This window comes from Talpa occidentalis, unplaced genomic scaffold, assembly GCF_014898055.3.
Source record: "Talpa occidentalis isolate TD23 unplaced genomic scaffold, MPIMG_talOcc4v2.1 talOcc4.7, whole genome shotgun sequence".
In the NCBI taxonomy this organism is placed as follows: domain Eukaryota; kingdom Metazoa; phylum Chordata; class Mammalia; order Eulipotyphla; family Talpidae; genus Talpa; species Talpa occidentalis.
The window spans coordinates 14,184,344-14,208,362 of NW_023605083.1; the positions used below are offsets into that span (position 1 = coordinate 14,184,344).

At 33.0% G+C, this 24,019-nt stretch overlaps 1 protein-coding gene across 7 annotated transcripts in view; it reads right to left on the bottom strand.

Moving 5' to 3' along the window:
• Positions 1-24,019, bottom strand: part of CCDC171 (coiled-coil domain containing 171) — a 255,246-nt gene that overhangs the window by 70,985 nt on the left and 160,242 nt on the right. For all 7 annotated transcript variants that reach the window (XM_037495466.2, XM_037495468.2, XM_037495465.2 and 4 more), the window contains exons 23-24: positions 11,332-11,477; positions 9,418-9,472 (exon numbers count right to left, since the gene is read on the bottom strand). In XM_037495466.2, coding sequence (XP_037351363.1) covers positions 9,418-9,472; positions 11,332-11,477 — 201 coding nt within the window. The remainder of the gene's footprint in view (positions 1-9,417; positions 9,473-11,331; positions 11,478-24,019) is intronic.

Below are 24,019 nucleotides of genomic sequence, written 5' to 3' on the forward strand. Positions count from 1 at the left end.
TTAGTTATTTATATGCATTTAAGCTAAAAACTGTTAAGCACACATATCTGACATTCTGTAGTGTCTTTTCTTTAGTTTGTCAAGGTTTTAAAATCCCTCCTGAGCTAGAGTACCATTTTTAGCTTGGCTAGGTCAGAATGACACTGAGCAATATGAATGATGACACACAAGACAGCTATATGGACAGAGTTGTCATCAGCAAGCCAGCTGTGCTAACACCTGTATGTCCTGCTCAGCTGATCTTAAGAACCAGGATCACTGGTTTATAGTTGCTTGTTGATTTTGATTTTTACTTTATTATAATTAGTCTTTTCCTGGTCCCTTATTTAGGTTTTCTAAATTATGCTATGAGTGATACCACAGTATGGGGTGGGGGGACGTTTGAAGTGAGTAGGATCAAAATAAGGGGGGGTGGGAATTGTATGGGGACTATAACCAAGATGAAAATGCATACATTGTGCAAAAATGAAAAATGATGTAAAAATATATAAAATTTAAAGAATAATAATACATAAATAAATAAATAAGAACCAGGATCGAGAAACTAAGAACAGCGGCAGGTTCAAAATCATAAATAATCTAGAAAACTTAAATAAGGGACCAGGAAAATGAATAACTATAAGAAAGTGAAAATCAAAATCAAGAAAAAACTATGAAGCAGAGACACTCTATGGAGGGTGGGGTGCGGGGAGGGGAGGGATTGGGGTCAAAATAAGGGGATTGCAATTGTATGGGGGATATAAAAATAAAATTTATTTTAAAAAATCATAAATAACACTTAGAGAACCATTAATGAATCACTGAAAATTGAATTTCTGGAGGCAAAATATTGTGCTTCAACTTTTAAAATAATGTCAGTTACTTAAATTTAAATTTATTTTATGTTCTTTGCATTTCTTATAAATGCACTGAAAAATAAAAATCAAATATAACTCTATTATCAAATATTCTGGTTAATCACCTTTAAGATAAGATTAAAAATCACATTTAAAGATTTCACTACACAGTGTCTTCACTTGTCAGAATCTGTTTGATTCTACCCTACTCCACGATCCACTCTAACAACAGAATCATCTCTCTATTTCAGGGAAGTCAAACTTGCTATTTACCTGTAAATCTGTTGTTAGTATACCTCTTTCCTAGAAACATTCTTATCACTGAAGTTCTCTCCTCTAACCTTGGTTAGGCAAGTAAATATACAGAATAATTTTATCAACCAAATAAACAAAGCAGGTGATAATATCAGCAGATTTCCACTGGAATTGAGTGATGTCTTTGTTATGTTTAGAGACTCTGTGAGGGTAAAAGTATTTGCCTCATTCAACAAGCATTCATTAAGTGCGTATTGGGTACCAGGCACTGTGATAGATGCTGAGGATATAAAAATTAAGGAGACAGAATTCCATCCCTCAAGGACTTCAAACTCCAGTAGCATAATTAATCTCTTAAAATGCATTTTCTAGCTTCCCATTTATCTATAATGTCTTGTTTCTCCTGTCAGTGGCTATACAACCTTCTTTCTTTGCCAAAGAGTATTATGTTAATCAATCTCGAACCTTTATCTTTACCCTGACTTTTCCCCTGAGGTTCAGACTCACGTATCCTGCTGATCACCACACATTATCTTAAACTCAGTATTTCCAAAACAAAGCCCATCATTATCTCCCTTCTCTTTACTAAAATTAAGCTGCCCTTCTTTTTGTATTCCCAACATAAGTAAATTGCCTCACTCCATCCGGGAATCATTCTCTTCTACCTTCTCACCATCAAATGCCATTTTACTAAATAAGTTTCATACCCTTTCCTCTACCACCATCCATATTCCTGGTCCAAACCTCCACCAGCCTTCAGTCAGCCTACAGACACATGGTTTTTAAAACCACCTCATTACTAAATGCAAACAATCTGCAAATTTGTCCCCAAAAGTAAAAACCCAATAAGAAAATCTGACCACATCACTCCCTAGCTTAAAACTTAGTTTATTCCCCTCTGCCTCTATGATAAAGAGCCAAGTTTCTTAAAATGGCAAAAAAGTACTTCGATGGTCTGCCTTGCTCAGTGGTTCAGCCTCTTCTTTTACAAGCTTCTTTTCCTTAACGCTGAACTAAGGACATCCGGCAATTCACGTTTCCACACATTTGCACATGCTAGTTTCTCTGCTAGAAGACCTTCCATCTTTCCTCACACTTCAAAGGCCCTTCCAGGATTAATTTTCCTACAAGAAACTTCCAGCCAACCCTAGATTTTTCTAAGTATACCTCACTGGAGGAATAACTCTATCTAAATGGAAGTGGAACTGCACCTTATGGATGCATATTTAGCATGGTATATTGCAATGTGTGTGTCTCTCTACCTTAATGGGAGGGACTATAAAACCTCTATTTATTTATCTATTTAGCTATCTATCTGTTTCACCATAGGAGAACACAGTTCCTGGAACACAAAATATACTCAGAAAACATTTACAGAAATCAACTATTTATTACAAATATTGCATTTTATGATGGTTTAGAGTTTTAAATAACTTTACTACAGAAGTAATCCCAAAAGGGTGTTATCAAAAACTCCTATGACTTCCAAGTTACTATTTCAGTGTCATTTCAGCCTGACAAATTTATAGATTTACAGAATTTACAGATGCAAGATCTTACAGGTCTTCTTTTGTAAAGAAACTTATTCAAACTTATAGAATTGATAGATGCAATTACGTAAACTGTAAAAGTCTGGATTATGACTTCCTGTTTTATCTTATAAACAATATGCTGAATAGCCATCTAACAACTGTCAGAAAATGTTCAGCGATACCTTTAAAGTTCAGAGCACATTATGATCATAAGCAGGAAACACTTGAGTTAATCCTTTCAAACTTATAGGACTCAAGCTATCCCTGAAAGCTTCAAGAAACCAACTGTTGTGCTAAATCAACAACAACAAAAAGATGAATACAGAAAAGCTCATAATCTTTCTATATTCCAGTTTTCCCTAAGCCTACTTCATTCACCCCCAGCGAGTAAAACAAGACATCTCTCAGTTAAGCACTTGTTAGTACCTAATAAATATTTAATTTTCATCTGTCAAACCCTAAATAATACAGACATTACTCAATCCAGTCATTACCTGAAAGCTTATTTTAATTACAATTATTATAATACTTTCAATTTTTTTTCAATACAATAAAAAGACGAGTATGTTTGGAGACATTCTTAATTTTTAAAAAATTCTATTCCTGAGAGTCTACACTATCATTAATTTTAGAAGTATACTATAGTAGAGATAAGAGGAAAGTGAAAGTTTATTTGTTTAGGGAGTGATTTTAGCAAAAATGCAGAGAAAAAAGAGTCAGTTACACTACAAAGGTAAGAAATAAACTGGTACATTTTACCCAAGAAAAAAAAAAACACCTGAATTTCTATATTTAGCATCTGTTGAAATGCTATTATACCATTAAGTTAAAAGAACAGAGATTTCAGTGACCACATATGACAAATAACACATTTTTAAAAACTACTAAGAAAAAAATTAGAGCAAGTAGCAACAACCAACATGAAGTATAGGAGAGAATCTGACTTCCAAAGTTAGATTGTGCTATACTGTGCTATTCAAAATGTCTACTTTTCAACAGAAAATTATGAAGTGTGCAAAGAAATAAGAAAATATGAGCCATATGCAAGAAAAACAAATTTTCTTGAGGAAGCCTTGACATTCGATTTATCAGACAACATAAATCAATTGTTTTAAATATGCTTAAAGAGTTAAAGGAAACCAGGTATAAAGAACCAAAGGAAAACATGAGAATAATATTTTTCAAAACAGAAAATATAATTAAACAGATACAAGGTATAAAAATTCCAGAAATCCTGGAATTGACATATTCAAAGAGCTGAAAACAAAAACTGTCAATCAAGAAATCTATATCCTATGAAAATATTTGTGAAAAAGAAAGAAAAAATTAAGTCACTCCAAGACAGAAAAAAACTAAGGGTGTTTATTACCAATATTCCTATCCCAAAATAAATGCCAAAGGGGTTTTTTAGCCAGACATGAAAGTTCACGAGACAATAACTCAAATTCAGATGAAGAAATAAAGAAAACCTGGGCCTCCCTGGTGGCACAGGGGTTAAGTCTCAGCACTATCAATCTATCAAAGCTATAGCCAGCCACCGTGGCCTGAGTTCAATACCCAGTTAGGAAGCTAACCCACCTGGCACAGCAGACCTTTCTTGCCTCGCCTGCTTCTCCCCTCAGCAGTGTATCACAGTAGATCTGCCTGTTCTGCTCCCCACTCTGTCTCTGGTGAATTCTCTCACCCCTCGCACCTCTGGCCTACACCCCAGTTCTTGTTTGCACCTAACAGCAGAATCCCAAAATATATGAAGCAAAAAGCTGACAATATTGAAAGGAGAAATAATTCAAGGAGACTTCAAAATCTCACTTCATAAATGCATAGAACTACATGAAGGATAAGCTGAGAATTAGAAAGCATGAACAATATTAGTTGTAAGCCAACTAGACATAAGAGACATAAACAAAATATTTTACACAATAGCAGAGTACACATTACTTCCATGTTACATTCACCAAGAAGACTGTGTTCTTGATCATGTAACTTTAAAAACTATAAAAGAATTGGAAGCAAAATATCTATATCAAACCACACAGAGTTCCTTTAGAAATCAACAGCAGAAGATATCTGGAAAATGTCCAAATATTTTGGAAATTAAACACACAAGCAATGAACAGAGCAAAAATCACGGGGACATTAAAAATACTTTGAGATAGATGAAAACAAAATAATAGCCTACTAAAATTTATGAGATGCAGCGAAAGCAGTACTCACATTGCAATTTATAGTTGAAAATGTCTACATTTAAAAAGAAGAAAAATCTTAAATCTATACCTTAATCTTCAGTCCTAATAAAGTAGATAAAAAGAGAATAAACTAAATCCAAAGCAAACAGAAGGATGGAGATAATAAAGATTAGAGCAGAAATAATGAAGTAGAGACTAGAAAAACAATAGAGCAAATTAAAAAACCAAATTAAATTCTTGAAAAGATCATCAAAATTGACAAACTAAACTTATAAAGAAAAAAAAGATTAATAAATTACTAAAATCAGGATCAACAGTACACACATTACTACCAATCTTACAGAAATAAAAACAATTCTAAGAAAATGAAGTTATATGTCAACAAATTAGATAACCTACATGAAATAGACAAATTTCTAGAAACACTGGATATATCAAAACTGACTAAAAACCAACATAAAATCTGAATAGCTCTATTCAAGGAAAGAGATTAAATCTGTAATAAAAAAAAATTTCCAATAAGAAAAGCCTATGACAGGATAGCTTCATTGCTGAATTCTACCAACTGTTTAGACAATTATCACCAGTACTACTCAAACCGTCCCAAAAAACTGAAGTGAAGAGGAGATTGCCTAACTCATTCTATGACGTATTACTCTTACACTAAAGCCAAATAATGACATCACAAGAAAATTGTAAACCAATATCCCTCGTGAATACAGATGTAAAAATTCTCAAGAAAAAATATTCAAACAAAGCTCAGCAGCATATTTAAAAGATTATACACTATACTCAACTGTTATTTACAATAGGAATGAAAGGATAGTTCAGCTATCAATCTATGAAATACACAACATAAATAGAATGAAGGTTTTTAAAATACGTTCATCTTTATTGATGCAGAAAAAGTTTTATAAGGCCCAAAACCCTTTCATAACAAGAAAAATTAAAAAAAAAATAGAAACAGAAAAGAACTTCAGGAAATGAAATTAAGAAAATAATCTCATGAATTAAGAAAATAAAGCACTTAGGAACAAATTTAAGCAAAAAGATAGAAAATGTGCACACTAAAGAGAATAAAACATTGAAAGAAATTAAGGATCTAAGTACATGGAAGGTCTCCCATGTTCACGGATTGTAAAACTTAAAATATTAAGATGGCAATACTCCCCAAACTGATCTATATATCCACTGTAATTGCTATCAAAATTCTACTTGCCTTTTTCTTCAGAAACAGAAGAGTTGCTACTAAATTTGTGTGGAATTACAACGGCTATTGAAAGGGCAAAACAATCTAGGAAAAATCAAAATTCTTGACTTCACTACGGGGGGTAGGGGGAAGGAAGGGGTTGGGAGAGGAAGAACTAGAGTCAAAATAAGGGGGGGGTGCAATTGTATGGGGAATATAACCAAAATGAAAATGCATACATTGTACAAAGATGAAATATGATGTAAGAATTATATAAAATAAAATATTAAAAAAAATAAAGAAAGGGCCACCTCCTTCCCTTTTCTCAAAAATAAATAAATAAATAAATAAAAATTCTTGACTTCAAAATTTACTAGAAACCTCCAGTAATCAAAACTGTGTGATAATGATATAAGATAGACATATACATCAAAGGAATAGAATCAAAGTCCAGAAATAAATCCATACATCTTCAACAATGGTACCGAGATTGCTGAGTAAGGGGAAAGACTAAATGGTGCTGGGATAACAGGATAGCCATGTAAAAGAACAAAGTTGGATTTTACATCATACCATATCCAAAAATTAACTCAGTATGGAACAAAGAGCTACAACTATGAAATTCGTTGAGTGAAATATGAGGGGCAGGGGTATTATGTTCATTACTTTGGATGCATTTTAAATGTTATATATATATATTATTAAATCTATGTGTTTTTAGATATGAGATCAAACACATGAACAACAAAAGTAAAAACTGAACATCAAAATTTTAGAATTTTGTTCTTCAAAAGATACTGTCAGGAAAGTTAAAAGGCAACTCACAGAATGGGATAAGGTGATAAAGGGAATGCCTGCTTAATGGCTTTGGGGGCAATTAAAAATATTCTGAAATTAGATAGCTGTGGTGGTTGCACATTGTTGAGATGTAATGAATGTCACTGAACTGTACATCTCAAAATGATTAATATAGTGATTTTTTAAATTCAAGTTATATTTTTTTCAAAATGCATATACAATTGAGAATTAAACTAAATAGAGGTGTGCTTACAAAAAATGCACCCAATGAAGAGTTGTGATGATTTTGTTTTCCCTTGTTCTTATTTTCCTTAATCCCAACAGCCTAAAATTAACCTCCAAAACCTTAATAAAAAGTTCACTTTTAACCTACATTAAAAATTATATACTGGGGCCTCCCTGGTGGCACAAGGGGTTAAGACACAACCTATGAAGCTATCAGCAGCCACTGCAGCACAAGTTCAATCCTCAGGCCAGGGAGCTACCCACATGGTGCAGCAGATCTCTCCTGACTCGCCCACTGGTCCCCTCAGCAGTATACTTCAGTCAGTCTGCCTGTTCTGTTCCCCACTCTGTCTCTGGTGAGTCCTCTCACCCTCCCGCGCCTCTGGCCTATATCCCAGTTCTTGTATGTATAAATAAATAAATCTTTTTAAAAAAATTATATATTCAAATGTAAATGTAATTAAGCTAAAATTTGACTCTTTGAAAAGATAAATATAAAATAAAATTTATTTTAAAAACAAATAAATAAATAAAAAGAAAAAAAAAAGAAAAGATAAATACGCTTTTAAATAAAAATGACTAGTCTTCCATAATAAAAACTTTTATCATTCCCAAATGAAATTTAAAAATATATCTAGTCAATCCCTTGTGTCATGCAATTTGAGGATTATAAGGTTGAACGTAATATGCCATGTACCAAAACTTACAAATACCTAAAGTACATAATTTGTAATTACTGTTCCTGAAAACAAATATATTCAGTTTGCGTTGTTTTAAAATGCACTAAAAGAAATGTCTACAAATAAGTTACTTTATATTAATTAGGGTTTTCCCTAAAGTCAAAGTCCAGTTCCCAAGACAGCTGCTATCCAACATTATTTTTCCCTCCAGCTGGGAAGATTAACAATTTCATACATGCATTTTAAAGGCAATTTAAGTGTATAATAAGGTATGTATTACACATGACATAACAGATTTCTTCTGTCCAAAATTTCACTAAGCACAAAAAAGTCTAATCAAAGATATGTTTTCCTACTAATCTGAATTCAGATTTCCAGCATATATGAAGTAGATGGGACTGTACTTAAACTATACTGACTAAACCTTTTTAAAAGGAGGGGAGGGAAATGATAGTTTCAAACAAATCATACCTTAAAAATAGTATTCATAAAATAAAAATTTTTGTCAAAATGCTTTCATTGATATGAAGTGAAATGTTAGTCAATTTCAGTATCTAAAACAAGGGGTCCAAAATGTCTAAAATATTAGCATGTATTAAATATTAGTTTGCTAATGTTTAAAATTTTCTTGAAAGGGTTAGTTTTGGGTAATCTGATTTATGGCTATATTATTTAATAAATTTATTCACACACCTAAATATGATTCATTCATAAGTCCCATATATTTTTAAATTATCAGGTATTTATATTTCCAACAAATTACCTATTAGACAGTAGCAGAAACATAAAAATATTTCTATATTTATAATAATTGAAGTAATGAATATATCTTTGAATTTAGAGTTCTAACAAAATACAGAGATGATTAACATAGTAAAGTTTTACTCAAGACACCTGACTGCAAAACTGAGGCATTCAGAGGGGGACACTGGCTATTGGCGGGGTGGGAGTGGTTAGGAAAAGGGCCCAATTGAACATGAAGGAGAATTACTGGGGTGCTGGTGGTAGGAAGGATGGGAAAACATACATTTGAACCTCTGACATCCGAAGCAGATACAATGTAAACCAATTTTGTGGTTTACCTCAATAAACATATTGGGGAAAAAACCCAAAACAAAGTTCCTTAATAGTGTGCATATATTATAAAGATTTTAGTAATATCATAATACATAATTATGCTGCTCATCACTTCAAATTAAAAAACAATTCATCATACAGAAGCACTCAAATTTGAACACAATAAACATTAAATACATTAAATTTCTACTTTAAGAACACATTCTTATAAGAAGGTAAATTACTATTTAAAAACTAAGTTTGAATACTGTCAGATATAATACATTTTGTCTGTATACACAAACACACACAAAGGATAGCAGATTTAAGAGTGGTAAGAGGTTAGACAGTGTGGTCAAATATTTTATCATTATGAGACATGGAAGAATCTTAATAACCTCTGGTTCAGTCAGCAAAGACCACAAATAATTCAAGTACATTTATACCAGTTTGAGGAACCATTACTTTCAAAGTTTCATCTAGTGCAAAGAATGATTTTTGAGAAAAGTTATGCAAATATAGGCTACATAATACGAATTTTTAGGATCTTTTTGTTTATTTTTAAATAAAGTTACAAGATGAATTAAAGTACTTTGCAGTTAACAAAAATAATGAGAACAGTGCCATAAGTTGAACAATATTGAAGAAAAATTTCATTACCTTATGAAGCATATTTTCTACTGTTCTCATATGATTAGCAACACATTCTTTGTCTCTAGAAAAAAATAAAGATTAAGTATTAGTAAAGTCCAAACCTTACTATGCTGTTATACCTTTTAGTATAGTCTCTTATTGAAAATAAGGTTTTTTATCATTATATTTCTAAAAGTGTAAAACCTAACCATATTTTACACTGTCAAATTTCTACAATTTAACCATTACTCCACTATTTCCTCTTATATTGCCTTCCATAGGTTAGATGGTGGGGGGCAAGGGAGAATCTTAAGTATATCTCAAAGTTAAAAAAGAGCAGGGGAAAAAGTCATGATTACATTGATAAAACATGCTGAGAAAGTTAAACTTATCATTTTGGTTTCTAATATAAAAGACTTAAAATTTTAATGGTGGGTATATTATAAATGGCCATACTACGCAAGATATTTTCTTTCCTACATAGGCTTTGTGCTACAATATTGCACAAAAGAACCTCTATGACCTTGACCAGAAGTATGTAGTTACTATTTTCTTCTATCAGCTTTGTATCTTGAATTTAGACTTAGTAGTGAAATAAAAAGTTCAAAGGAAAATGCTGAAGATAAAAATTAATGGCAAATTATAAATTGAAAACTGTAAATAATGTACTAGTTCTTCAAATCTCAAGTTACCTCTCTTCAGTGTCATATGACCATGTGCCCATCTGTGAACACATGACACAGGACACAGGACAATTTCCTTCAAAACAATGTTTTGAAGACACAATGTGAATCTGGATGTTTGATATCTATGTTCATTAAGTTCAGAAATTTTCGGAGCTATAAGACACAAGACAGAGGTGAGTATTATATAGCTTTATGGTTTTTAAAAAATCATTGGTGGACATTCAAACATACCAATATTTTGGTCTATATAAACTTATTTTTTCAGTATGCTAAATAATTTCCCAAGCTCACTGGCAAAGCTGTGAATATCCTAAATTGCAGATTTCCCATTCTGTAATTCAGGTTACAGACTACATTCACATAGTATGGTATTTTATACTTACAAGAGAGTTTGTCTCAAAAAAAAATTTTAAATATATATACACATACATGTTGCAAGTATAGGAGTCCAGAATTTTAAATTTAAAAAACACTGAGTTTATTAACATTAGGTGTTTCTCTAATCCATAAACAGATTCTCTTTAAGCTATGCTGTTATACAAAGGTCTGTCTAAAAGTATTTCATGAAATTTGATGTGAGGAACAAATAAAAATACCCAAGAGTACTGTTCAATTTGAACTTCACAGTGTATGTCAACTTGATTACCTGGCAAAAGGAAAAATACTATCATCATATTTACATAGCTTCCCATTCTGCAAACTATATATTCTTTCTATTTAACATAATAGAATATACAGTTTATAAAATTAAATGAATTTTACATGATCAACATGTTTTACTGCATTTAAAAAAATGTTATGATATACAAGTTTATTTTGTAATACCGTATCTTTAGTAAATATTACTCATAATATTAGTATATTAAAATATTATAGAGCAAAAGTGGGTGGGGGAAAAGAGGGAATTAGGAATATGTAATAGAAGCTACTATGCAAAACTTTTAAATAGAGACCTTATAGTTCATATTAATGAAAACATGATTTCAAACATGTAACTTTACAATAGAGCCCAAAATACACATAATGAGAGGCTATGCACAAACTTATATTTCTGTGAGGTTTTGCAATAAAATATACATTTAGTATGTTGAGTTAAGAGTTTTCTTTTCTGAGGATATATCAGAGAATTTCAAAGAGAGGCAGCTGTACTTTTGTTTTCTAACACTGTATTATCCAGGGCTAAAACCCAGAGCATGAAAGTAAGAATTGATCTTTTGTCTGTTTTAAGTGATCTCCCCAAGGTCCAAATGCTCACTTGGCTGCCATGCGGAGGGCACTCTCTGCATCATGGATGTTCTCTTCCAGTCGACGCTTGTCCTGCTCCAGCTGGGTAAGATGTCTATTGAGCTGACGCAGAGATTGATCTTTTCTTCTCAGCTCCATCTTTGCCTCGGAGAGACTCTGCAAGCAGACAGAAAACAGAGTTACTTGTCAGCCCTGATAATTAACTTCAATTTATGCCATAGGCTATTAAACAAAGAAGGATACAGACTGACTGAGAAGTAGAGTTGGGTCATTACACTTCAAGGTTTAACAAATTTTCTGCAAAAAATTTTTACATACTTACTAATTAGAAATGATAGAATTAATAAGATTTTGAAAAATGTTTAGCTACAAAATACAACTTATTTTTTTTTAATACTGCAAGGCACATATATTTCAGTCTTACTAAAAGATCTTACTACAAAAGCCTCAAATTGCATTTTTGTTTAATGATAAAAAATAAAGAGTTCAGTGGGGACACATGAAATTTAGAGTCTACTTAAAATAAGAACCATCATATGCTCAAAGTGTGTATGTGATTGAGAAGACAGAGGATTAGGATACCTAACAAAACAAAAAGGAGCCTCATATAAAAAGTACCACTACTTTCTTTATAAATATATCTGTAATAGGTTGCTGTAGACATCTCAGAGAACCAACACACTGGATTCCAAAATAAAATTCACCTACTTTCCATAAATAACTTCCATATCAAGGAGAGTAATACAGATATGCTCAACATGTTTCAACTAGCAGAGGTTATGACTAATACTTGCATTCAGAATTATTTATGTTCCATAAATACTGCCCTAGTCACAAAAGTATAAAATCTGTGGATTGATATATGCTGTTTGTTTCTAATCTAAAATAGTCACTTAGCTCAAAACTTTCAATATGCAAGTGTACTAAAACTCATTTAAAATTCTAGGATATATAATAGTATAGGGATCAGAAGATCTCTGAGCCCTAAAAGTCTGCTCAATCCTTTGCCTATAAAATTTGTAGAATGAGCTTATCAAAAATTTCTCCAATTAATTTTGTTGGACAGGAAGTTAAATAATTGATTGCATATGCATAATATATTTTTCTTTTTGCTCAGAGTTTAGCCACACATTAATATCCATAACTATGCTTCAAATAGTCAGTAAAGAAAAACAAAAATGCTGTAATTTCATGTTCAAAACTCTTTTAATAGTATTTTTTATGCATGCACAATAGGTAGCATAAAAAGCTACCTCAAGCTGCTTGCAAGGAGCTAAACCAATTAATTCACTCTAAATGCTAGTGAACTGAAAGCATTCATCAGTCAAACCATTTATTTAAAAATGTTTAATGTTTTTAAATGCAGTATTTCACTTTTTAAATAGCCAAGTTGCTGTCAAACAAATATAAGCCCAAAAATAAAAAATAAACAAACTGGGATTACTTACTAGATGTTATAATTTATTTTAAATATTTAGTATTAACAGATCTTCAAGAACCTCCCATTAAGGAGAGAGTCACTGATTCAAACCAACATATATGTGTGTGTGTGTGTGTGTGTGTGTGTGTGTGTTCCATATATGGAACAGATTTTTAAGTCATGTTTAATCTACTTATTTTGTGCCAATGTTAAGATATATAAAGTTATTGAAGTATTCTTAGATTATCTGATAAAGTAAACCCCACTTTAGTCCTTTTAAAGCCAATATTTCTGATACATTTCAGGTAGTAAAGTATATGTTTCAGATATGAAGATAAAACTAATGATCCACTACGATTTACACATAAATCTTAAATTATTTTTCCAACAGAAATAGTAGATGTGGGGGCCGCCCTGGTGGTGCAAGGGGTTAAGACACAGCACTATGAAGCTATCTGCAGCCACTGCAACGCAAGTTCAATCCCAGGCCAGGGAGGTGACCTACATGGTGCAGTAGACCTCTCCTGTTTCTCCCACTGCTCCCTGCAGCAGTGTATTTCAGTAGACCCACCTGTTCTGTTCCCCACTCTGAAAACTCTCACCCCCCACACACACACACTTCTGGCCTATACCCCAGTTCTTGTATGCATAAATAAATAAATCTTAAAAAAAAAAAAGAAATAGTGTATGTGTAGCAATCCATTCAAATTCTCTTGCTCCATAACTCTTATGACTAGAGGTGCTTATTTGCTTGGGGGTTCAGGATATTGCCTTCAACTTTGTGCAGACTGAAGCTGCCTGGTTCAATCTGAGAGAACCCATGACCTTGGAATCATTATAAAACTATACTTGGCTACTCAGCAATTCTATGATATCCTTTCAAAGAAGATATAACTCAAAGAATTAGTATTTCTACTACATATCTAAAACTTCTTGCTTGCATTGGCTTTTATTTTCATTTCTCAGAAGCAATGGCAGGGAGTCACCACACTATCTTAAAACTTGCACTATTTTTGGAGCATAGCCAAATAACCAGTTCTAAGAAGAAAATTACAGAAAAGAAACAAAAAGTAGTATTAAAAAAAGTGGCATAGGTCGCTTTTATATCAACAGTTTGTTAATATAAAAATGAGAAGTTTTGGGAAAAAATAATCATAGTTACATAACTTATAGACACAGAATTCTCATTTTAAAAGTTGAAGGACATTGCCATGGTATCCATATGCATCAGTGGGCTCTAAGGTTCATAGAGATGGATGCAAAACACAAAGACATGAAAAAAGCTATTCAATAATATGTCTTTTCCTTAATATTCATTTTTTGTTCTTGATAACAAAGTAGAAATTTTAAAAATGCAACACTGAAGTTTAAAGAAAGAGAAGTATATTGACAAGTATATAAACATATGTACTTATATACTATGCAATAGTATATATAAATTATTTTAAATTCAGCTTTTCTTTTCTCCTGTTCATATTTATCTAATTAAAACCCATGATAAACTTTATGGACTCTAATATTTCCAAGCGAATGACTGAAACCAAGAGGGTGTGCCTCCAGGCAGCAAGGCAACAATGATAAGCAGCAGGTTAGCCACTAATTTCTCAACCAGGGTAGATTGTGAAAGTGTGATGTTCTGATATCCAAGAAACTGTTCAGGAGAGAATAGGATAAATCAAGTTTAATAACTCTGCTCCTAATTGTTCCCCCAATGCTCAACTCTAATTACTTGGAGAACTCTCCTGACTGTCACCTGATATTAAGTTGTTGGAGGCTGAGCCTGGAACAGCGAGATAATCAATAAACATTTAGTGGGGAGAAGAATGAAGATCCTGTTAAGCAGTGGGAACCTGCAGCACCCAAAGCCCTTCTGCTCATGAGAAAACCTATGGGACAGCCATAGTGATTGCAAAGCAATAATCCAAAGCACTGTTTTTAGGCCTTGAGGCCTTTAGGCAACAGTACATTTGAGGAAAAAAGGTTAACACGGTCACCCTAATTACAGCCCACTTTCACATACTTCATATATAAGCGAAGACAAGCCAATTAGGTAGAAAGGAAGATAAGGGAAGTTTTATTTGTATACTAATTAAACCCCTGATGAAATTAAAGGAAAAACATACAGCTCTGTAATTGTGTCTGAGAAAGGTCACTTCAGGTTCAGTTATCAGAACAGTACAGCCTTGAGATATTTCACTTAATCCACAATACAGCCCTCATTTTGTACTTAGGTCTTAATATTTACAAAAAAAAAAAAAAATCAAACCCTGATACTAAAGTTATCTTTAAACCATGTTGTGAACAATTTTGACTGTTAGAAGTTAATGCTAAATTTGATAACAAAAGTCTTTTAAAAGACAGAAAAATAGTACATCAACCTGAGGTCCAATGCCACACATTATTTATCAAAGATTGCATTTTCTCTATAAATCCAATATGTTTTAAAGCAAATTTTTACAATAAAATTCCAAGTTGATTGTACTTAAAAGGGTACTCTACCATAGATTTGTTGTATTTCTTTTTCTATAATGATGTTATAACTCACCTTCATGTCTATAGGGGGAAGGGAAAACCAATTCTTTCACTAAACTACTGTTACAAGAAGGTAGTTTTACATCTCGTTGCTTTCCTAAGATGGTAAGGAAAAACTATTTATTACTAATGAAAGCCGGCAGCAAAAGTATGGATGCAGAGGAAGTAGTTAAGTGTAGTGAAAGCTTAGGGATAGAATACATAGTAGATTACATGAGTATGAAAAGATCCACACATTTTGTAACTGTCTTTCTCTTACCTGTAGTTTTTGAAGTTTCTCCAAAAATATGCATTATAATTATTAAGAACACAAATTGCTTTTAACAACTCACATGTGATTTCATAGTCCTAAAACTTTAAATATTTATTAAGATTCACAATTAAAAAAACAAATTATCAATGTAAATTGAAGGTCTATTACTTTGTATTACTTTGTACCTAGGAAAACACCTTGTGCAGTGGAAATCTTCTTAAATAGCTATATTGCAATATGGTTCAGACACCTTATAATTCACCATTTTAAAGCATACAATTCAATGAGTTTGTGCAACCACCAACAGTAAAGGTTTATTTAAAGAGAAGTTCTTAAAAAAAATAAACTTACTAAAACAACATGGCTACCTAAGTATATATAGTATGTCTTATTATTTCAATAAACTCTAAAGGTTACAAGGTTTATAATTTTGGTCAGTAATAGCTTCAACAATATAAGATTTATAAAATTAATTCCCTGAATCAGAATATTTGATTTAAATATGTGGTGTAGTCCAAAAGCTAAAGTTATCTGAGAGAATGTGTGCAGCTCTCCAATTAATACTTCTGGATATTAAGGGAACTATTCAACATAGTTCTTTCCCATAAGGGTACAGCAGAGCGGTGTTTTAGACCATTAGGCCAGCTAGGAAGACCGAGCCCCAGGGGATATCACTTTTATAGATTTTCTTTTGTCTAATGGGAAATATCTATGGATCTACATTCCTACAGACTAAAAGCTAATGGCTTATTCAATTTGATATAAAAAGTCATACCAAATGAAAGGCAACACAACAACAGAAATGTTACAAGGAATAAAGTTACATTTCTTAGGTCAAGAAAAAAATCTATAACTTTTTTTTTAATTTCACTGCTGTCTGACTGTAAATTTTGAATAAACATTCTTAGATTGCAATAAATTAGGTAAAACATCTCAAGGCACTAAAACCAATGTTGGAAAAGGAAACACTGCTATCTTCAATCCTACTATTATAATGAGACAACTAGAAAACAATATTAATCAAGAATTGAGCGAGCATCTGTTGGACGACCATCAAGTTTACAACAGGATTGAATACACAAGTTAGAGATGAAACTAAAAAATAACATTTTGCAATAAAGCTTGAAAATCTGAGAGATAAGCAATTAGAGAATTTACAATAAACGCAAAATAGTAAAGATGCTGGCTGGTATGTGGCAAAATCAATATATGAATAAATTTCAATCTTGGTATCCTATATTTTATATGGATAATTTGAATAAAAAGTTTTGCAATTTTGTTATCTTCCTTAGGAACACTATTTCTTATTATTTTCTAATAACAATGCTATTTGTAAAAAACAGGTGACACATTTATAAACTAAAGCTGAAGATCAAATAACCACTCACTTTTGGGACTGATAAATGACAGCCCCAGTTAGAACTCGAATGTCTAAGTGAGACAACAGATGTGAAAGTATCCTCTAACTATAAAATATTACATAATTTAATATATATAATGTATGCATACTTACGGTTCTATACACAGTGTCATTACTACATAGTAGTACTACATTAAACCCCACCTAAATGTGGCAGCTTAATAGTTTTTATAATATTGATACTTCATCATTTACATATGTATAAACATATGTTTAAAATAAATGTTACTATCATACTGGAAAAAGATAAAAAGAAATTAACAAAAACAAGTATGAAAGAAGTTACTTTTATAAATAAGCAGTATGGCAGATGATTAACAAAAACATGGAGCAAATAAGCTATGAAATTCACCTTCAAAATATCAAAGTATCCTATAAAATTTTGTTGCATAATGTTTTCTGATTATTAATACTACATTCTCACATATTCCTTTGGAAATGTCCTCCTAAATTCAATCAATACAATAGGGAAAAATTAATCCTTCCCAGTAAACTAATTGATAGTGATCAGCAGTAAAATACATTGGACAGAAAAGGAACCTCGTAAAAATGTTCAAAATATATTGAATGCAGTTTGTCCTAGGCCTCTCATATATATACCACAGAACTTCGTTACTTCAAAAGTGTTAGATAATAATGAAGCAAAGTGGGAGAGAAATATTTATGACATTTTAAATGACAAAAAGGAAAGATGATAAAGAGAATCTTGAGAGCCTCTTTAAAAAAGAAGATAGATTTATTGAGACACATGGCAGGTAAGCAGTAATGTGACAGCACTGTTGTCAGTATAAACAAACTGCATTTGGTCACACTACAGTGCTTACAAGACAGAAACTAGCTGCAGGTGATGACCACCACGGTGTAGCCATAATAAAATTAATTCTTATATAATCTTTTAGTTCCCTTAGTAAATACCTAAAAAATACAAGGGGATAGACTAAACATAGGTTCTACTGTTGGACCTTCGCAGTAACAAACTACTGGGCAGTTTCCGCAAATTTCACAATTGACAATCTTAGTTATGTAGAGGTCAAAAAAAATTGCTCAATTCTCTGGCAATAATTTAAATGAGTCAAACTATGAATTGAGCTATAGAAAATAATCATTAAGAATTTAAAAGTTGTTTTAAAATCACTTGCAAATTACTTAAAACTATGTAAGAACAATTTGAAAAATATGAACAATTTCAAGGGTTGCATATGGTTAGGTTACTGGCATTTATATATTGTTGGCAAATTTTTCAATTTCAAGAATTCTCTTTTTACATAATTGAGGAATAAAGTAAACCTATAGAATAGTTAAATTGCTCTCACATTAATATTTTCACTGTACAATAGAATTTAAATGCCTATCTTGAAAATACTATGCATTAAAACTGATATTAATAAAAGTAAATCAAATATCATCTGAATAAAAAATCCATTAAGAGAACCTGAATGTCAAATTTAAATTAGAAAAATAAACAGGTTCTTTTAGATTTAAATGTAAATAAAACAGTCTGAGTTTTTTCTTTAAAATGTATTCCTTGAAAGAAATTTTCTATATTATTTCATCACTGATTTTTTCCTAATTTAATTTTAAAGCTATAGCCACAAGGGGAAAAAATTCTGAACAGCAAATATTTACCAATTTTCGCTAACTGAAGGGTCGCACCACTTCATGAAGGCACTGGATTGTTCTTGTGTGACACTTGCAACGACGCCTGCCCTACTGTAACTATTCAATAAATGTTTGCTTTTATTTTTTTTTTTTCATTTTTTTTTTTTTTTTATAGAGGCATGCTTTATTTATTTGTTTGCTGGTTTGTTTGTTTGTTTTTGTTTTATACATGCACTGGGTACAGTCAGAAGCGCGGGAGGGTGAGAGAATTCACCAGAGCCAGAGCGGGGAGCAGAGCAGGCAGAAGGACCGAAGTACACTGCTGAGGGGAGCAGCGGGCGGCAGGAGGGTCTGCGCGCCATGTGGGACCTCCTCCGTGGCCGGGGAGCAGCCAGGGATCGAACCGGCGCCGCAGAGGCCGCGGGCAGCTTCGCAACCCAGCGCTCAACCGCTGCGCCACCGGGGAGGCCCAAATGTTTGCTTTTATAATGTATTTTCCCCCAAGTCCTGAGGGACTGGGGAAGAATAGCTTGAGTGACAACTGAACTATATCATCATCATCATCATCATCATCTAAGCATTTTATAATAATTTCATGAACTCATTTGATTCTTCCTAGTTCAGTCAGGTAGCTATCAGAACGTTTCGTATGCAAGAAAACTAGGAATCAGGGCAATAACTTTCCCAACTACTACTAAATGGGTTTACGCCAAAAAGTGAGCCCAAATCCTTCTGAATTCACACCCTTATTTTTATCACCACAGTATTAGCAACTGTCTCTCCAGATTCTCCATAAAATCCACAAAATGGTTAATCCCCACGGACACATAAAACCAATACTTCACCTATTTATCAAATTCTCAGTAACATCAGTAAACTATTTAAATATTTAAAATTTAAATTGATGCTTTCTCCTTTTATTGAAATTAGCTCCGGAACTTTACAGTTAATATGCTACACTTTCAACACCAAAAACCAAAGCACGCACTATTTAAGGTTCCCTGTGTCAAAGGAGGATCACTGTCATCATTTATCAAATGCACCAGTGAACTAAAAAAATAAATATTTACAAAGAAAGATTAGTTTTATAGCACACCAGTGCAGTAAAGAATTTTATTACTGCTCAAGAACACACTGAACTGCTGCTTTTTTTTTTTTTTTAACCTTTCAAAAAGCAATGGAGTTCTCTGTGTCGCTTTCCTTTATAAGTCAGCAACAATAGCACTGAACTTTCCCTACAGATCTTGAAATTTGGCTGCCTGGTATAATCTCAACTTTTTAAATATTTATTACAGGATCCGCATGCTATCACAACAGTATATCAAGCTCTATCTAAATATCAGCACTTGTAGCTAAATTCTTCTGTTAAGGAGATCTAAGTTACTATGTAAAAAGTCATCTTTCTGCCCAATTAAATCCAAAAATGCCACCCTTAAATAACTGACATTATGGAGACTGTTTTAGAATGTTATAGTAAAAGAGGAACTGGTAATTAGTACTGAAATTTGTTGATTTCATATGAAAGCAGAGTTGCATTTCACTTACAAGAATTCCATTATAATTACTCTGAAAGGGATAAAGGAGAGGAGAGAGGGGAAAGAAGGAAATCTGAAGAGTGATCCAAACAGTCAAAATCAGTGGTGCTGGTGTCACTCCCGGTCATGAACATTTCTGCAGCAAGCCTGTAACAGGGGACAAACAAAGCAAGCACCAGCTATGAGGAAGCCTGCCCTCTCACCTGACTGCCCGCACTTCCCACATTTCTCTGATGCTGCACACAGTCTAGCGAGGAGGTAAAAGCGTTATCTTCTGTACAAAAATGCAGTTTCATTCAACTTGGCACTTGAATGTATCCTCTTCCAAGAAATGGCAATATAGTCCAACATGGAAGAAAATGTGGCTGTTTGGGGTTTGTTTAGAGTATCTCATCTCCAATTTGGCCCTCCAAAAGGGATGTTTTTAAAGGAATAGAAACAAATACAGTGCACTCAGTTGGGTAGACTGAAAAGTTAGGTAAAAAAATGAAATCACTACTGATGTGAAATATTCGCTGTTATATTTTCCTAAGGGATCCTCACAGATATTTTTGAATATTTAAAGCTTTTTGCCTTACCTGCTGATTCTAACACCTAACCTCAAAATGGGATTACATCTACTGTATCTATTTGTTTATTAACATATTTATTTTATACTTACCAATGCCAAAGTGACAAATAATACTAATAACAGTATTATCAGTAATAACTTTATGTCAAACATAAACACAATTAGCCTTCCTAACAGCGCTATGAGGTAATACTATTAATCTCATTTTTCAAATGAGGAAACTGAGGCACAGAGTTCACGTAACCTACATAAGATTACACAGAGCCAGAGTTCAAAACCAGTAAGTCTGGGCCTCCCCGGTGGCGCAGCGGTTGAGCGCTGGGTTGCGAAGTTGCCCGCAGCCTCTGCAGCGCCAGTTCCATCCCCGGCTGATCCCCGGCCACCAGAGGAGGGTCCCACATGGCGTGCAGACCTCTCCTGCCGCCCGCTGCTCCCCTCAGCAGTGTACTTCGGTCCTTTTGCCTGCTCTGCTCCCCGCTCTGGCTCTGGTGAATTCTCTCACCCTCCCGCGCTTCTGACTGTACCCAGTGCTTGTATAAATAAATTAATAAATAAATCTTTAAAAAAAAAAACAGTAAGTCTGCCATCTAAGTAAGTAAATAAGTAAGTAAATTAATAAGAATTTACTACTGTTGGAAATGTAGAAAGGAGAAGAGGTTTAAAAAGCAGCTGGCATTAAAGCTAGGTGTTCAGTACTATGAAGAACATTCTCAGCAGAATGAAATAGCATGTTCAGAGAAATGTAAGAGGTATGATATGAGCAGAGGATAAGGTGCTTTTGAGAAAGGTACATATAGGCCAGGCATAGTCAGAAAACTGGGCTTTCCAATGATTTTTATACAGTATTCCATAGTTGTATTAATAAATCCTAGAAGGAACACTTGAATTAATAATAGATTCCTGACCCCTATATCCTTCTTTCAGTATGAATTTGTTTTAATATTTTCTGTGAGCTTTTGTATAAGATTGTATTCAAGGAAGGGTTCTATGGCTAAGTACTTGCCAACCACTGTCACAGAAAGCAATGGGTAGCAGCTGAAGGACTCTCAGTCTGGGAGCAGCTTTCTCTCATCTCTGTCTCAGGGATCACATATATGAACTGTAAGTGCCAAATTAGAATAAATACAAGAGATTGTGCTGGCCATATTGTAGCAGCTCATTGATACCTTCAGCTGGACTCTAATGAAGACATAATAAGATTTCACCTTTGAGTGTAAAGATTCATTGATATACTAGATTAAAAATGATTTTAAAAAGAACTGGCTTATAACAGTTTCTCTTAGTATACTGAAGGGTATTATATCAAATGCATTACCAAAGCAGAGAGTGTATATTAAATATTTATTTTATATAAATGCACCATCCTAGCCATGGATTCTATATTTCTACTAATAACTATATGAAATCCTACAAATTATTTGAATGTCATGATAGAGAGCCATAAATTCTGAGTCACAGCACAGTGTATGTACGATGAAAAGAATATCTTATTTCAGGTGCACCAAAAAGAGGATTAACAGTTGAACCTAGTGATTGTTTTTTAAGGAGAATTACACTATTTGATCCAATATAAAATTTTTTTTACATTTTACCAATAACAATTTGTTATTGTGTGATGTTATTTTTATTGTAATTTGAGGTAAAGGTAGCTTACAACAGTGCATACTATTTAGAGGTACAGGTTATTTTGAAGGGAAAGGGTGAAAACAAAGTTTCCACTTGCAATAACCATTAAGTAATGTTTTGAAATGACTACCAGAGTTGATAACAGCTTTCCCATTGCATGGCAAATGAAGCATGAAAGTGAATTTTTTAATAATCTGGGTGAAATATATAAGTTTAATCCCCTCCCTGCCTGTTAATTATAGAAAAAGAGACTGATAAATAAAGAGGTTGTTAAAGAATGAAAGCTCATCTCTAAAACAAGCACAATTTCAACAAGTCAGTAAATTCAAACAAAATATTAGGAAAAAGCAGAGAAATATACCCAACTTCAGTGCATCCTGAGAAACTGTTCAGGATGACTTGTGTCTTTGCAAAAGTAGTAACAATTGAACTATATATATCCTAGGGAAGCAAGTTGCTATAGCAAAACATAGCTTTTCTTTAAGTGGAAGTTTCCTGTGTGAAGAGGCGTGTGTGTATAGGTATACACATACATATATACAATAAATACGGCCACTTTGATTTCAATGAACTTCCCATAAAATCAGTGTGATTTACATTTCTGAACTTTATAACCAACCCATTCACCTGAAGAAAAACCTACATCAGTTCTTCTATCCTTCTAAATGAACGAGATCACCATCTAGTGGTGACTCCTTAAAATGTCAGGCATATGGCTTCTGGAGCCTAGAAAATGCTTTATGGAATTTGGTTAACTGAGTCTATATAGTCTAGAACACTCAGGTTTATCTAAAGAAAAACAGCCTAATACACTGAACAATCTTTTTTCTCTTATACTAAGAAAAACTCTGAGAGAAAAATGCCAACTATACATTTGGCTGTTTTCAACCCTTGTAAACAGATTAGAGAAAAGAGCTACAGATGTTAAAATGTAAGTTACACCAAATTTAGTCAATACCGTTATCTAGAAAACAGATTCTTCATCTTCTCTGTATTTTACAAAGTAGAATCAAAATTACTGTAGCGAACTGTATTTGTTCCACCTCTCTGAGCGTAAAGTATACGCTCCCGTCCTGCTCAATCATGTAATTAGGAAGAGGATTATATATTCCCTGTTCTACTCAGGAAAGCCCAAATTACATTCTTCGGCCAATGATATGTGGGCAGAAGTTAAATAATGTCATTTCCGAGCCAACACAATATCAGCAATGCCCTAGATAGACATCTTCACCCAGACCAACAATATTCGAGACAGGGACTGCTTTGTCAGTCTTATTCAGAGTGAAGAACCCTAGGAAGAGAAACACAGCTCATCAATGATGACAATGCATACTGTGTGAGAAGACACTTGCTGTTATAAAGGCTCTGAACTTTTGGGATCATTTGTATAGCCATATCCACTACACAGGATATACTAACATGGTTCTATTCCCACCTATGGCAATTCACTCTAGAATTTATACAGCTATGAAATCATACTTTAGAAAATCAGTGTCTAACCTAATTTAATATGAATCATGGGTAGAAGTAATTAATTTAATTAAATATTAAAAAATCACAGCAGTAGTTTGATTTTTAATCAGTATAAAATATGGTGAAAGTATATCCACTATCTTATATAAAAATTGACTGTGGACACTACTTATTAAAATAAATTTATCTGGTTAGATATATTTCATAAAAACATTTTTCAAAGTCTTCCCTAAGGTATACTTTCTATATGCATATCTTAATTTAATATT